The 17,181-nt window shown below is 43.2% G+C and overlaps 1 protein-coding gene across 20 annotated transcripts in view; it reads right to left on the bottom strand.

The window, feature by feature from the left end:
• The window catches only part of Epb41l3 (erythrocyte membrane protein band 4.1 like 3), a 131,267-nt gene that overhangs the window by 45,153 nt on the left and 68,933 nt on the right, over nt 1-17,181 (bottom strand). For all 20 annotated transcript variants that reach the window (XM_021218542.2, XM_029531549.1, XM_029531539.1 and 17 more), the window contains exons 4-5: nt 5,942-6,046; nt 3,246-3,288 (exon numbers count right to left, since the gene is read on the bottom strand). In XM_021218542.2, coding sequence (XP_021074201.1) covers nt 3,246-3,288; nt 5,942-6,046 — 148 coding nt within the window. The remainder of the gene's footprint in view (nt 1-3,245; nt 3,289-5,941; nt 6,047-17,181) is intronic.

Below are 17,181 nucleotides of genomic sequence, written 5' to 3'. Positions count from 1 at the left end.
CCAGCCCTCTTCACACTGTCCTTCTCCATTTTCTCTGTCTGTGAACTCCGGGTGCCCCACAAGCCATTCCCAGACACCCCGGACAAAGGTGCTCCACCACCCTTCCGTCTCCTGCAGATGTGGCAATGCTTGGCTCTGTCAGTGTCTGCATTTCTGTCATCAATGTCACAGCTCCACTTGTGACTTCTTGTTTATTCTCCGAACTACTACCACCTACCTCACGCTTAAGGTTCTATAAGCCAAAGAGTTAGTAGCACCCAGTCAGCTATTATTGGGTACTTGATACCATTTCCAAGACGTTTAAGACATGAATGAAACATGAACTGTAAGAATTATAAGCCTGAGGAGAATGGCGATCCTGTAGGAGGACCACCGTTCTTGGTTAATCTGGACCCTCAAGACCTCTCAAACACTGGACCACCAAACAGACAGCATACACCAGCTGATATGAGGACCACAACACACATATGGTAGAGGACTTCATTCAGAGATGAAGCACCAGCCGGGCGTGGTGGCGCACACCTTTAATCCCGGCACTCGGGAGGCAGAGGCAGGCGGATTTCTGAGTTCGAGGCCAGCCTGGTCTACAGAGTGAGTTCCAGGATAGCCAGGGCTACATAGAGAAACCCTGCCTCAAAACAAAAACAAAAACAAAAAGAGAGATGAAGCACCCAACCCTCCAGAGACTGGAGGCCCCAAGGAGTTTAGAGGTCAGGTGGGGTAGGGGGTGAGGGCATTCATGTGGAAATGGGATGGGGTGGGGAGGAGGTATGGGATGTGGAGCAGTCGGAGGGTGGATATGGAGGGGCGGGGAATGGAATATGGAGTGTAAAAAATGAATTACAAATAAAATTAAATTTAAAAAAAAAGAAAAAAAAGATTTATAAGCCATAAATATCTGTCATTCAAATATATTTTTGGTGTTCATCTTTCTACCATTTCAAAAAGTATCTTTTTATTGTTCTGAATCTTGTGTTATTTTGTTTTTTGTGTCCCTATTGATTCTTTTTTTCTTTTTTTTATTATTATTTTCTTTATTTACATTTCAAATGCTATCCCGAAAGTTCTTATACATCCCCCCCCCCGCCCCTGCTCCCCTACCCACCCACTCCCACTACTTGGCCCAGGTCTTCCTTGTGTTCCTATTGATTCTTGTTCAGCTCTTACTACAACAGATCTCCTTCAGTGTCTACCAATAGTGAGGTGACATCAGGAACAGGCTTTACACCAAGCAAGTGGGATTCCAACTAACGGATTACCCACGGGAAGGAGACTGACTGCACCTCGGAAATTTTGTGGACTTCAAGTAAGCCTAGACTCCATTGACGACTCAGAGTTGGAAACCAATCACTAGAGATTATAAGCAACTTTTCAATACAAAAACCCTCATTCTACTTATTGATTTGTAAATGATTGTGAGCCCAGATGTGTGGTGAGAGATGACAAGTTTCTAAGGTTTATCCCACAGGCTTGCGTTCCTAAGCCCCAGAATGTGTTGAACCTTTGGTTACAGTAAGTGTCCTAACTTGGGAGGGGTGTGTGTGTGTGTGTATCACAGTGAAGACCTCTATTACAAAGGAGCCACCTGCTTAAGCTCATACTGGGATAACTGCAAAGTCTTTCAGAGAATTGGCAAACAAGTGGAAAATTTTAAGGAGACAGTAACACAATCTACGTGCTCATCAGGGCCCTAAACAAAAGCCAGTGAAATGAGACACTGAACCAGAGACTACTGAGAAAGTGAAATTAGGAGAGAGGGGTAGAGGGAAAGAAGGGAGCGGGGAAGGGGAAAGAGAAAAGGAGAGAGAGAGAGAGAGAGAGAGAGAGAGAGAGAGAGAGAGGAGGGGAGACAGGGGAGAGAGAGAGGAGAGGGAGAGAAATGATGGAGAGAGAGGAAGAGAGAGGAGGGGGAGAGAAGAGGGGGGAGAGAGGGAAGGGGGAGAGAGAAGAGGGAGAGAAAGGAGAGAGAGGGGAGAGAAGGGAGGGAGAGGAGGGGGAGAGAGAAAAGCACCAGGTGTGGGAGGAGGGGCTTATGTAGAAGGACTGCCCCAAGGATGGCCTGGTGGGAAAGATGAAGCAGCCCCCAAAACCCTGATGTAAATACTGTGTGTACACCTTGCAGGGTTTTAAATGATAAACTTCTGGTAAAGGAAAAACTGCCCTATATAAAAAAGCTTCTTAATCTTCAACGCCAACAGATATTAAACTCCAACCATTACTTTTCTATCATAAAGCACTGTGCTATTATGTATCATAAATCACCTTATTCTATAACATACTATTCACATTATGCAGCAGGTTGTGAGATTTCAAGCTCTAGTATGGATGTAGAAAACACAAGGCCTGGGATGCTTTCCTGAGAACAAACTGTCCAGTTTTAGAGTTTACATGAATCCGCGACTTAAGTGGTCATCACCTTGGTCTCCAGTCTCTGAAACAGCGCACCCTACCAATTTGGTAGCTACTGGCCAGTAAAGATGATTTCTTGAAAGGTGTTAAACAGGAAATCTTCACTGATAGAAATAAGTGAAAAAAAAAAAAAAAAAAACGATGTCTCATTTTAATTCCCATCTAAACACTAGATTTAGCAACTTGTTTAATATTATTAGCTACTTATATCCCAGTTTTGTGGGACGCTTATGGAATAGTCTTTGTAGTGTGTGAGTCAAGAGACCTTTTCCTTATTGATGACTTCTTGTCTGTTTAGATGGAGTCCTACTTAGTACTCCAGATAGGTATTGAATCCGTGATCTTCCTGCCTCAGCCCTCCTCAAAGCTGGGATTTACAAACACGTGCCACTAAGCCCAACAGAAATGTCCATCTCTTGTCTTTAGGGAGAGAGGCAAGGTAGGCAATGATAACAGATTAACTGGATTGCTGCCCCTTTCAGAACCACCAGAGGGTGTGTATTCTAGTGTGGCTCTGTACATTAGTGACTGTTTTAACATTAATAATTAAGTTTGGAACTTTAAATGCTTAAGTGCAGCAAAACCTGATTAAATTGCATTTCCCATCTGTGTACAGGCAAGGAGCAGGTCACCTGTCAAAGTCATTTTAATTTCTGAGCCATGATGACAAAAACAGGTCCTACACTGGAGACAGACCCATGTGTCAGATCAAATATCACCTGGCAATCCATCCTTGAGCCATTTCTTCTTCATATGAGAGTGCGGGTTACTAGTTCACGCAACACCCTTTCTAAACACAGCCACCACACCGCATGAGAGAACTGGAAGGAACTTACTCCGAATCTGCTTTTTAATTTCCTTAGCAGGGTCCAACCAGTTCTGAAAAAGAAATTGACAATATGAATTTGAATCAGAAAAAAAAGAAAAAGAAAAAGAAAAAGAAAAAAGAAAACCTAAACCAATGATTGGACACAGACAAGCCCTACGTGTACCAGGAGGGAACTGTCTTGGGGAGTCCCTTTCCACGGTGCCTCTTCCCACACATCTGGTGGCCTCCTGTCAAGCCTTGTGAGAGCTCAGACACTGAACAAGGAGAAACGTGCATTTACAGTTAATGTCTGATATAATTCTCCTTGGAAAAGCCAGATGTTTAATAATGAAGTCAGACACTGACAATCGTTTCGGTGGGAATATCCTTGATTTGTGTGCAATAAAAATAAGCGAGTCAATAAGTGAGTCATAGGGACTCCAGTGCTTTGCCTTTTCAGGTCCGCACAATGGAAACAATTCCCCTCTTTGTCTCTTGCTTATTTGTGGGATAAATCTCTAGTCAGGTGCAAGCATGTAGAGATACCGTCCTAGACACCAAACACCTACTCACACACTGCCCAGATACTCCCCAAAAGGACAGGTACTCACACACCTGACAGATACTCCCCAAAAGGACAGGTACTCATACACTGCACAGGTACTCCCCAAAAAGATAGGTACTCACACACCACACAGGTACTCACACACCACACAGGTACTCACAAATTACCCAGGTACTCACACACCACACAGGTACTCACACACTACACAGGTACTCACACCACATAGTGCTACATCCACTCCAGTAGTGACCCGCCTGACAGGCTGAAAAGCCTGGGCACAGTCCTGAGGCAAAAAGTTCACGGAAACTTAGTCTCCTGGAACTGTGGCATCCTGTATCATGAATGCTCCAATGTCCTTGCTTTAGTCGGTAAATGGATCTGTGTGCTTTCCCTTAATATTGTTTTATTATAAGTGCCTCTAATGATTGATTTTTGACATATAGCTAAGTTAGATTTCTCACCAGTCCTAGGCAGTCCTTGAGCTGACCCTGGGCTTTGAATTCAGTAAGAATGTTGCCTATTCAGTGACATTCAGATTTGCCTCTAGTATTGTAAAAGAGATAGTGAAAGAAATCGGACATTACTATCTACTACAAAGAGCTAGAAATCTCAGGGCAAACTACTCCCATATGCAGGAATTTACTATTATCTAGGAAGAAGGAAGGTTGTGGTCTAAGGAGGAACCAGAGTAGATACTTAGAACTATAGATAGCTGAGTTATACCCATACACAGGAATTTACAATGGCCTAGGGGGAAGGTGGACTATACAATAGACTAGAATAGAACTATGGTCCTTGCCCCTGACTAAGTGATTAAGTGGACCTTAGGTGGGGCGGCTTTTGATCCCAGTTGTTAACATTGAATTTTATCCCAGTTGGTTCCTACCAGTCTTTGTGTTTGCATTCCTCTGTTTTGTGTAAGAGTTAATAAGCATCCAGTAACCTCATTGTACTTGGCTGATGCGTCACCTAACTTCCCTATTTTCTTCTATATAAAAAGTTTGATGCTCGATTTGACAAATTACATTTGGATCCACACTCCCTTGTGTCGTGTCTGTTTATCACCCCCTTCTCGCCGACTCCTTGCCTACCTGTAACCAGAACCCGAGTTTCACCCGTGGATCGAGGACACAAGTGAGGTTCGTCTGCGGCAGCATAGGTGTGGCAGCATAGGTACTCACACCGCACAGGTACTCATACACTGGACAGGTGCTCACACACTGGAAAGGCGCTCATACTGCATAGGTGCTCACACACCATACAGGTACTCACACCCTGGAGAGTGCTTACACATTGCACAAGTACTCACACCCTGGAGAGGTGCTCACACACTGCACAGGTACTCACACCCTGGAGAGTGCTCACACACTACACAGGTACTCACACCCTGGAGAGGTGCTCACACACTGCACAGGTACTCACACCCTGGAGAGGTGCTCACACACTGCACAGGTACTCACACCCTNCACAGGTACTCACACCCTGGAGAGGTGCTCACACACTGCACAGGTACTCACACCCTGGAGAGGTGCTCACACACTGCACAGGTACTCACACCCTAGAGAGGTGCTCACACACTGCACAGGTACTCACACCCTGGAGAGGTGCTCACACACTGGACAGGTACTCACACCCTAGACAGATGCTTACACCCTGGACAGGTGCTCACACTGCACAGGTGCTCACACCAGACGGTAATACCCTACACAGATATACTCGCACAGGTATCAGTCAGCAAATATCATCCTCTCTAATTTTTTTTATATAAAATCTACATAATTGGGGAATCACAGAATTGGGGGTAGGGTATGAGTATGTTTTCCAAACAAGCATCTAAATATTTAGCTACTGTGAGCTCAAGAAAGTGGTTGAGCTATATTATGGGGAAAGACCCTGATTAAATGCTTCCCTCGCACTAAACCTAAAGGATAAAAATTGGCACTGACCTACTGTTTTAAAAATATTCAAGGATAAAGGAATTTCCCAAGGATTCTCTTCATGAAGAAAAAGGAAGATAAGTCACATTTAGGGACCCAAAGATGCATGATTGTGAGGCAGGGGGTGTACACAGAGAAAACAGCATGTCTTTCTGGTTTCAGGCCACCTCTGAATGGCAATACACTACCAGCCTTAATGGTCCATAGCCTTCGATCTCTCACCTTCTGATTCTCTGCGTCTCGATACGTGAGGCCAAAGTAGTCTTTTTCTAGCAGGTTCAGATGTTCGCACACTTTGTCAAACAGCACTTGTCCTCGGGAGCGCTTCTGTACAAGGAAGGAAGGAAAAGCAAGTGAACTCAGAAAAATCTCCCGAGAGACTAACATGAAACAGGCCAGAGCGTAGAAAGTAGACTGTTGAAACTGGTCGGTGAGTGGTGAGTGTCAGACACAGTAGCCCATGTATGTCACCCCAGACCAGGGCCGGAGGGAGACAAGGGTGATCTCCAGAGCTCTCTATTTGACAAGTCTGGCCACTCAGTGACATCCAGGTTCAGTGAGAGACACTTTGTGAAAGCTCATATTCACAGCTCACTATCTAGTGGACAGGATGCAGAAGGACCTAGGCGACAAGCCTCTGGGCACACCTGGGAGGCTTTACCTAGATTAGGTCAGCCTCTGAGTGTGCCTGTGAGGGTCTGTATGACGTAGAGGAGCTGAAGCAGGAAGACCCAGAGGAACTGAGCAGTGTCTTTCCATGGACAGGTGTTCTACACTTTGAATAAAAAATGAAAGGCAACCGAGTTTCCCATGAACGTTCATCACTCCCTGCTTTCAAAGCTCGGGAAGCAATGAAACACTCATTGCTGGCAGTGGCCACAGTACACACTCCATGGCGGCGGTGTTTAAAGGCTGTTGAAGCACTAGCGGGAAGCCGAGGAACGTTGTCACGATCATTCAGCTAATGGCTCTTTCCCCACCCGATTAACCTCTTCCCCTCTCAGAGATTCACCCCACAACTAAGACTCGAAGCCATGCTTTCTCCACTACAGTAAGCTGTGGCCTCAATCTGTGAGCCAGAGTGGACCTCTCCTCTCTTTTAAGTTGTCTTTGCCACAGGATGAGACAAATAGCTAGTATTCCTTTTATCAGAAAATGAGGGACCAAGTGATATAGACAGCTGAGGCTGACTTCTGGCCTTGAAACCCAGAGCCATGCATATGTACATCCACACATATACAACCATCCATGCACACACACACACACACACACACACACACACACACACCCCTATACACTGTACATACACATTCTCAGACACATAGAAGACACCATAACACCGGTAACACACACACCTCTACACACACACCTGTACACTGTACATACACAGACACATAGACCACATACACACATACCTGTACACACACACACACACACACACCTGTATACTGTAAACACAGACATACAGACTACACACAACTGTACACACACACACACACACACACACACACACACACACACACACACCTGTACATACACACCTGTACACTGCAAACAGACTACACACACACCTGTACACTGTAAATACAGACACACAGACCACACACACACATATACACACACATACACAAACTTATACACACATGCACACATACACCTATACACTGTACATACACCTGTACATACACACACACCTGTATACTGTACATACACAGACACAGAAACCACACACACACCTGTACACATACACACAGACATACAGACTACACAAACTTGTACACACACACACACACATAACTGTATACTGTAAACACACAGACACACACGCTACACACACAGAGACCTGTATATACACAGAGATCTGTATACACACAAACACACACACACACACACGCACACACATATCCTCATCCTATAAAAGCTATCTCTACAAATGACTATACAACAACCACAACAACAACGATAAAATCAAAATGTCACTGGTGTCACCAAGGAAAGACAGGTGACTGGGGGCTGACCTGTAAATCACAGTAGCTGGAGAAAGCTTATGACGCTCAGTGTCAAATGCTCTGAAACACAGCTGTCTGAGTGGGGAAGAGAGCATACATCACTCACACAGCCATGGTCAGAATGTCCAGACTCAGCAGCCCCCTGAGTCTTAAGACCCTGAGCCAGGGAAACACTTGCACTGTGGCTTATCACTTCAAACTCTATTCCAATCTTTACTCAACTTTTTATAGGTAATTGTCCTCTAAGCTCTGTTCATTCTGTAACTTTGTCATGATGTTCAGTCTTGGGTAACCGTAGTCAGAAACCTCCTTTGAGGCTAACTAACGAGAACATGACAAGACAAAGCTAACAAAACATTCCGAAGTTTAAAGATTACAGTGAGGTCACGTGAATATGCGGCGCATACGGATGTGCTGCACTTTGGGTTCTCGAGCCATCCTCTAGAGAAAGGGGGGACGTTAATCAACTGGGGAAATAGCCTTCAGCTGAATTATTGTGATAACTCCCATCAATTTCCATCTAGTGCTTCAAAGGTCTTTAAACACAGCCATGGAGTTGGCAATGTAACTGCCAACAATTAGGCTAAATTACTTTCCTGTTCTGTGGTACTGATATTTTATATGCAATATGCTAAGCATATTTTTCTTTGAGATTTGATGTATTAGCAGTGAGGTAAAAGAAAATTGATAAACTGTGTCCATGACAAAATAATAACCATGAAAAGACCTGTGAGTGAAGTGTGTAACTATGTATTTGTAATTATCCTGAAAGTTAATTACTCCGCCCTTCCAAAGCTCAAGTGTTTGAGGAAATGGATAAATTTTGATGGGGAGATAAAGTAGAAATGATAGCAAGCTACAAAAGCAATGGTGTGTTCCGCAAGGTAAGAAAATAATGACTCGTTCGCAAAACTACAACACGTGGCTCAGAAAATGTGAGAAAGTGGTTTAAATCTTTCATTTGTAAGTTATTGTATAGCATTTCTGAATCATGATCGAAACGTTGTAAAGTTTGTACATTAGCATGGGTTCTTCCACCAGGGCGACCGCTTCAGGAAGCTGTCTTCTAGTGTTCTCCCTTTGACCTAACAGGGGCATGGATGGCCTGAGGACTCCCTCTTTTCCTGTTTCTTAGAACTTATTCACCCCTCAGCAGTGGTCCAAGTCTTTTCTTATTGAGTATTTTGAACATATTTGGTTCATAGTAGTCCTTCCCCCACAGTGATGGCATCTTGTTTCTTGGCCTTAGGAATCTTTAAGCCAGTTGCCGAGCAGCCACTGTACATCCATCTGCAACACATCCATTTACCATCCATGCATCTACTTACTACACCTGCATCTACTACACATGCATCTACTATATATCCACCTACTACATGTGCATTTAACTATACACCCACCTACTACACATGCATCTATTACACATGTGTCTACTACATGTGCATGTAATTACTACATGTGCATCTACTACATGTGTGACCACTACACATGCATTTATTGCATACCCATCCACTATATGTCCATCTTCTTACTACATGTCCATTTGCTAAACATACATCTATTACATGTGCATTGACTACACGTCCATCTACTTACTACACATGCACCTACTACAGGTCCACCTACTTACTACACACATGTCTACTTACTACAAGTGTACCTATTACATGTCCAGCTACTACATGTGTCTACTTACTACACCTGCATCTACTACATGTCCATCTACAAAATGGACCAGAAACAATGACATTCCTAAGTGTCAGATACTCAGTGGTTCTAGAACGTTTGTCATCTCTTCATTTTCCTGATGGTGTAGGGCCATGACAGGTGTGAGGCTATAACTCACCTCCTGTTGTTAATAACTAATGACTGGATTTAAAATAATGGTCCCCCAACATTCTGGCAACAAGGAAACAGCTAATGGTGAGAGCACCTGAGTTCAAACTTTTTTTTTACCGCATCGAGAATCCTCTAACTCAGATTTTATTTTTCTAACAGATTAATCAACTGGTCAACTATTCCTGCTTACGGATATCTGCATGTACTTAGGCATCAGTTACTTCTCTGTTGCTGTGATGAGATAACTGTAAACAAAAGCAACTTAAGGAAGAGTTTTTTAGTTCCGGGGCCTTGGCGTCCATAATGGCTGGAGAAGCAGCTCCAAGGGAGCGGGAAACTGAGAGACCACACTTCATCTGTACACAGGAAACAGAAACACAACTAGAGGTGGGGTCAAGCTATATGTTCTCAAAGCCCACTTCCAGTGATATACTTCCTCTAACAAGGCTTCGCATCCTAAAATTGCCAAGTAACAACTATGAGGAGCATTTCTCACTCAAAGCACAACTTGTCAATACATGACTAAAGTTCAACTGTTAACAATTTTTAGAGTTTACATTATATGCGATAGCTCTCAAAGTCTTGCTTTTCATTAAAAAATTAAATATAGGGGCCTTGTCATTAGACTGGGCCATGTGATTGCTTAATGCCAACTTGATAGGATTTAGGATCATGTTAGAGATCTGGAGATGTCCGTGAGGGTATTTATAGAGAAATGTCTGTGAGGAGAGAGGACACACCCTGAACACGGGCAGCGCCATTCCATGTCCTAGGGGTCTGGACTGAAATAACAGAGGGGTGTGGAGTCCAGCACTAGTGTTCATTCTGCTTGCTGACTGCAGATTTCGTGTGAGAAGTTGTCTACATTCTTGCCAACATGGTTTCTTCATCTCAAACTATGAGCCAAAAATAAATCTTTCCTTTCTAAGTCACTTGTTCTCAGCTACATCGTCACAGCATGAGAAAAATAAATGAGTCCAGGTAAATAATGGATATTTTGAGTCAAATGAGGAGAGGCAAATATATATACACACATACATACACACATGCATATACATGTATATATATGTATATATACACACATGTATATGTACATAGATGTACATATATATACACACATATAAACATATACATACATATCTGTGCATATTCACTCATTCCAAATTAATGGATTAGTTATCTAACCAGGTAAGACTAAGTTTTAATGCTTGTGGTCCCTTGTGAGTTAAGCCATCTTTGACTTACTCAGGGAGTTCCTTGCTCACCCGCCACATTTCCTATGACATCTTCTGAGGAAGATGATCCCTTGGTTCTAGAGGAACATCCCTGTGTTCATACCTCCCTCCAGGACAATTGATTTAAAAGGTTAAAGGATTCCAAGGTAATTCTTGTAGGGAGCGATGACAGGCACATGGTAAGTTAGATCAGGTTCCTAATTTAAAAATTCTCCAACATGAGGATCCTAAAGCAATTTTAATTTTTATGAGAAAATACTCACTTTTCCAAATTCACTGTAGGCCTACTATGGCTCCTTTCAAGCCTCTTGCATCAAATTCTGTTATGAGACAACTGACTTATCTCTGTATTAGTGCTTAAAATCTGACAACATCCCTTCCCAACAAATGCTCTCAGGAGAAAAAAAAATGTTCTCAAGAAACAACAGATGTACCAGTCAGAAGCTTCCATAAAATGGTAGACATAACCCTTAAGACACGGACAAAACCCCACGAAAGACTAACTTGCATTTGAAGATATTTTTGATGTATGTATATGACAACACGATGAGGACAACAATGAGAACAACAACAGAAATGACAACAATCACAACAACATTGACAATGACCACAATGAGCACAACAAAAATAGCGACCACAGCAACAATGATGTCAATGAAAACAATGACAATGGCAACAACGAGAGCAACAACAATGAGAATGACAACAGCAAATACAAAGGTAACAACAAAGATGACAACAACAGTGGCAACTACAAAAACAATGACAGCAACAACAACAATGTCAACAATGACAACGACAATGAAATCAATGACAATGGTGAGAATGATGACAATGATAACGATAATGACAACAACAAGAAGAGCAAGAGCAAGAATGACAACAATGACAACAACAATAATGACGCCAACAAGGAGCAAGAACAATGAGGATGACAAAAATGACAACAACAACAATGATGACAACAATGATGACAACAATGATGACAACAAAAACAATGACAACAGTGAGGACAACAAAAACAGTAACAGTGACAACAACAACAAAATCAATGACAACAATGACAACAACAAAGACAAAGACAACGACAAGGACAACAATGAGAGCAACAAGATCAACAACAAGGACACACAAATTTAAAAACAAAAACAAACAACAAAAACCAACCAAACAAGCCATACTATAACAACTTAGCCACGGTCACTTGTTAACATAAAACATCTAGAGCAGCAACCGTGAGGATGTTTGGGGAGGGGTGCTGAGGTTCCACCACTGTGAATTCAGAAGAAGCCTCAGCAGCACAGGGTGCCTGCCACTCCTGTTCCATCAGCAGTCTTCCTTACAGACCACTGGTTCTCTTGGGAAGTTCCCCTCTTGGGTGACTGCAGGACCCACTTTGTGCTTGTATTTCTGCTGCCTGAGGAGGGGAAGACTCACTTCCTATGGCAGGGTAAGCAAGGAAGCAGCTTCTATGCCAGAGAAGCCTGCTGGCTGCATCCTTTAGGGAGATTCCTGCTCACAGTATGTTAGATTAATCATGAGGCAGGATGCCACCTTTAAAACAATGTCTCCCCCGGCGCTTCCCTTCCTCATTGCATTTTCTCACTGCATGCTTGAGGACTTCCCTCTTCCCTAAGGATCATCTGAAACTTCATTTCTAAGAGAGTGTATTACTATTTCCCTTGGGCCCAGGAGCTCATGAAGAACTCGGGAAACTCCATGTGCCAGGGATCCAGCCTCTGCCGCCTGCTCAGTTCCGTTCACCATCCTACCCTGGGCCTTCCTTTCTTCTACCAAGCTGCTCTCGGCAAAAGCATTCTAAGCGTGCGTGCTGGGAGTGGGTTTGTTTTTCACAATTTATATGTGACTGCGGTCAAAGCCAGGGACAAAGAGAGCTGGACAACTGAATCCACATGGTCTCTTAAAGGAGCTGAAGCCAGAGACCTGGGAAACAAGGCAGGATGCGACACCAGCTGTCCTCGATGCGTCTACTGCACTTTATACTTTCTGTCTCAAGTCACATTCAGTATGCATGGTAGAAAGTCCATTATCCCTATCAGCCCTGCCACAACCATTCCCACGGGGGCAGGGCATAATGGCATCCTTCAGAGTATGCACCAGGTCCATGTGCGATACAGGCTGCATACACATGGAGGCATGGCATGAGAGGCACAGATTCAATGTATAGAGGACACATATGTCCACTTCTAGCCTCTTTCTTCAATTTTACAGGCAACCAGCCCGGCCCCAACAGTAGTTCTTTCAAACAAGAAGCTATCAATGAGTCAATAATTATCAATAATTATCAATGAGTCAATAATCTGCCATATTCTTGCTGTGTGAAGTTAGATGATGACTACCCATGGCATTCTGTTAAAACAGAAATATGGAACAGCACCCTGGTCCTGAGAAGTTTTTAGGCAAAAGAGTTAATATGTGACTTATTCCCATGTCTGAACATGTTAGAGTTTACTTTAACGTCACTTAAATGCCTTAAGGATAGGTATTTCGAGTTTATTTTTATGTTTTATTGTAGCATATTAGGCAGGCTCAGTTTTAAACTCTGGTTGTGCAGCTACCCGGCTATGGGATATGAAAGAGGTTACCCAATCTCTCTTGAGTGTTGTGTTTAGCATTCCCTTGCAGGGTAACACATGAAGCACACGGAAAGGCATACTGACTGGATCGTGGAAAGTAGTGTGTACAAAGTACTGCTAGTCATTCTTAGGTCCCCTTAAATAAGATCAAGGCAGTTTCTAATCGTGAGACTCATAGAAACTAAAGTACTTCTATTCAAGGTCCATTTCTTCTGTAACGAATCCACAAAACCATCACACTGCTCTGATGACTCACATAGCGACACTCACTGCAGAGGTAAAATGATTAAATGTTCTTTGCAAAACAAACAAACAAACAAACAAACAAACAAAACAAAAACCAAACTACCCCTACCGACAGTGACAAGGGTACACGTTCAGTCTTTTACCAACACACACAGACTGGGTCTGCATATGCATCGGGTAGACTGGCACATTTGGTTATCTTTTAAGCCAAGGCATAAGACAGGCATACATCCTCATGGATACAGCATGAGTGATGAGAGCACATTAGCATCCCCCCCCCCCTTCCACAAGACTCAAGGAACAGGCACTTCCGGCACACACATCATCCAAGTTCCCTCTTGCAATTAAGTCCCCTGGACCTTTTTATTTTTGTCAAGTCGCCTCTTTCTTTCATCCATAATTGCTTTCTGCCCTCATTTGTTGCAGCCGTTGGAGCCTGTGTTTGAAATCAGGCTTTTGTGTTTGGGGCTGAGCCCCGTGGCAGATAAAAGCTTTCGAGTGGAGCATGCTTCTTCTTGGCCAGCAAGAACACTTGGCTTCATTTTTCACAAAGACTTTCACAGCACACATGAGATGCTGGCAGCAGGCTGCTAGACAATATTTCCTGTTGTTAAATCTGCTATGGATTCAGGTCACTGTGCCAGTGTGTGAAAAAAATGAATGCAGAAGAGGCAGCCCAAGGAAGAGGAATTTGTAAGAGAGGTTCAACTTAAACTCGAACCACGGCTAAGGTCCCTAATTAGCTCATTCAGATTAATGAGCTTTGAGAATTTTTGCCTGAGAGAGGATGTAGCTTTCTGATATCCCAAACCAACCAACAGACAGACAGGAAGCCACACATACACCCACACTGTAATTTCTAATTCAGCAATTTACTTGGTCAGATCAAGAGCCGTGGGGGAATGGAACTACAGAGAAGGAAACATGACTTCTAAAGGATGTAATCCGTCTAGATTTGATACACTGCTGTCTTTTAACTCTCTCTCTATAGACACTAAGGATCAAAACAATACGGGAAGGACACGGATACTGCTTTAAAATTATGTATTACATAGATTTGTATCATTTATTTCCATAAAATCTTCTGAGCTATTAACTGGGCAAGGCTGTGAGTAACCTTAAAAGAATGTCTGGGTCACTATGGAAACTCCCCCACAAGAATCATTATAGCATTTACCATGGGAGATCATTATAGCATTTACCATGGGAGAGAGAGTGAGTTCTGCAATAAATGTGGAGCGAAAGGATGAAACTGGACAGAAGAGATGAAAGCAACTCAGACCACTCTCCATTTTATCTCAACACATATTTAAAGTGAAAGGTACCATTATTACAGTTATCTTATTATCTATTTAATTTCATCCCAAGGTAACAAGAGACCTGCTTGATCACCCCCGCTCCTAGTCTGGTCTTTTCATGAATGGTGACTGCAGGTTTTAGATTAAAAAATTAATTTACATAAAGTCACTGTACAATTAAAACGTCTCTTCTATACCTAACTACAGAGACATCAGAACAGGATCATATACAGGTGTTCACTTGGAATACTATGAGTATGTTCTACTACATGTATGTATCTTGTCTCACACCAAGGTCGATGTTTTTACAGCAGTCACATACTTAACGGGCTTAAGTGTAATAAGTCTATATGGAAAAAATAAACGTATTTGCGTATCTGAGTACAATGCTTGCTTTGAGGGAATCTTGAACAGTTAAAAAAAAAAGTATTGTACTATTTCAGCTTCAAAAGCCCTGTGAGTGCTTTAGAGTTTACAGAGGACGGAATTATTGAAATCATACCCTATGAACTGCAGTTTGGGTGTCTTGAGCCTCCTTTGGTCTTTCTACGATGGTGTCGATTCAAACTTAAGGTGAATTTCAATTTGGGTTCAGGGATTTGTGTGGCCCATGTCCTTGTACAAGGAGGGTGACGAGCCCAGTTAATGTGTTCTTGTCAAGTCCCCAGCTCTCAGGTGATGTTATATATTTAACTATACAGTTCTGACACACTGTTGAGACACTGAAACTACATGACTCCTTCTCACCAGCTTCACGCAGGGGGATGGCAGCCTAATGTCACTGGGCTGCTATCAGGTCATGGCAGCTTATCTATACTGTCTCCTAGTCCTTCAGGAGGCCAGCTGGGGATGGCACTTTGTGAGCCCAGGACATCTCTTGAGATGGTCCTATCTACTTGAACTTGGGTGAGGGGATGTGGGATGGGAAGTCCCATTGGTCTCCCATTTATGACACTGTATCTGGTTTTATCCATAATAAAATTCCTATGTCTAATAAAATGTGTGTGTGTTTGTGTGTGTGTGTGTGTGTGTGTGTGAGAGAGAGAGAGAGAGAGAGAGAGAGAGAGAGACAGAGACAGAGACAGAGAGACAGAGAGAGACAGAGACACAGAGAGAGAGAGAGAGACAGACAGACAGAGACAGAGGGGAGAAACATAGATAGATAGATAGATAGATAGATAGATAGAAAGATAGATAGATAGATAGATAGATAGGTAGATATTTAGATAGATCCTTAAATACCCCCCAAAAGCCAAATCTTGGATATTTCTCTGTAGAAAAACATATAAGAAGCTTATGGTGGGGGGACCAACCAACAGAACTTGCTCAATGGAAAGGAAGGTCCCTTTTGTGGCCCTAACCTTAAGCTGACATGTCATTACCAAATGCTTTTCAGGTTTGCGTGAGAGAAGGTTGGAGTGGTGTGAATCAGTACCAGTGGCTATTGACAGTCACTCCTACAGTAATCCTTGGGGGCTGCAGGAGCAAGTCTCCAGTAACTTCCACGGCCTAGCTGTGCTCCTTCTGAACAACTGAGATGGTTTATGGTTTGGACTCTGAGTGGCAGCTTTCTCATCAGAGCCTTCCCGAGAGAGGATGCTCTGTGGGCCAAGCTCACCTCCAGTTTTATATTCATTTTATTTTCTATCTATTTAAACATCTTCTCATCTATCCTTTGTGTACTTATGTGAAGTGAAGCATCTCAGATCCTCGGAGAGTAGGGTAGAGACTAGACAAAGCCCCAAATCCCCTGCGAGTAAGGCAAAGCCCAAGTGCATCTGTGCATCTGAAAGTGACCATGGCTCTAGCTGTGGGGTGGGGTTTGCTTGCCTCCTATCGCCATCGCGACAAATTCCTATCCCTGCCCTCTTTAGGAAAGCTCTGTAAACCATGACGTTCTGGGCAAGATCTTCTATAAAGGGATGACTGGAGGCATTACGGCATTTTGCTTGGGGGTAATTATCTTAAACTATTCATGTGCTCTCCCAGCTCAGGCTAATGGCATTTCCCTGAAGAATGCAGTGCCTCTTTGGTGACTGTATTTGCTGTCGCCATGGCATTCCATAAGAAATAAGAAGTCTCTGTGTGCCTTCCCGTTTCCCAAACATCACGACAAGAACAGTGTCTTGTGTGGCTGTACATCTGCTCGCCATCACTCATTCCTCTGAGGGGCGGTGGGGAAAGCGGGGGCTGGGGGGCCCTGTTACCCGTAGATGTGGCTCCAAGAAAGGGCTCCTT

The sequence above is a fragment of the Mus pahari genome, chromosome 18 (genome assembly GCF_900095145.1).
Source record: "Mus pahari chromosome 18, PAHARI_EIJ_v1.1, whole genome shotgun sequence".
Taxonomy (NCBI): Eukaryota; Metazoa; Chordata; class Mammalia; order Rodentia; family Muridae; genus Mus; species Mus pahari.
Note: the sequence above shows the minus strand (reverse complement) of the source record. Positions and strands in the feature narration are given on the sequence as shown.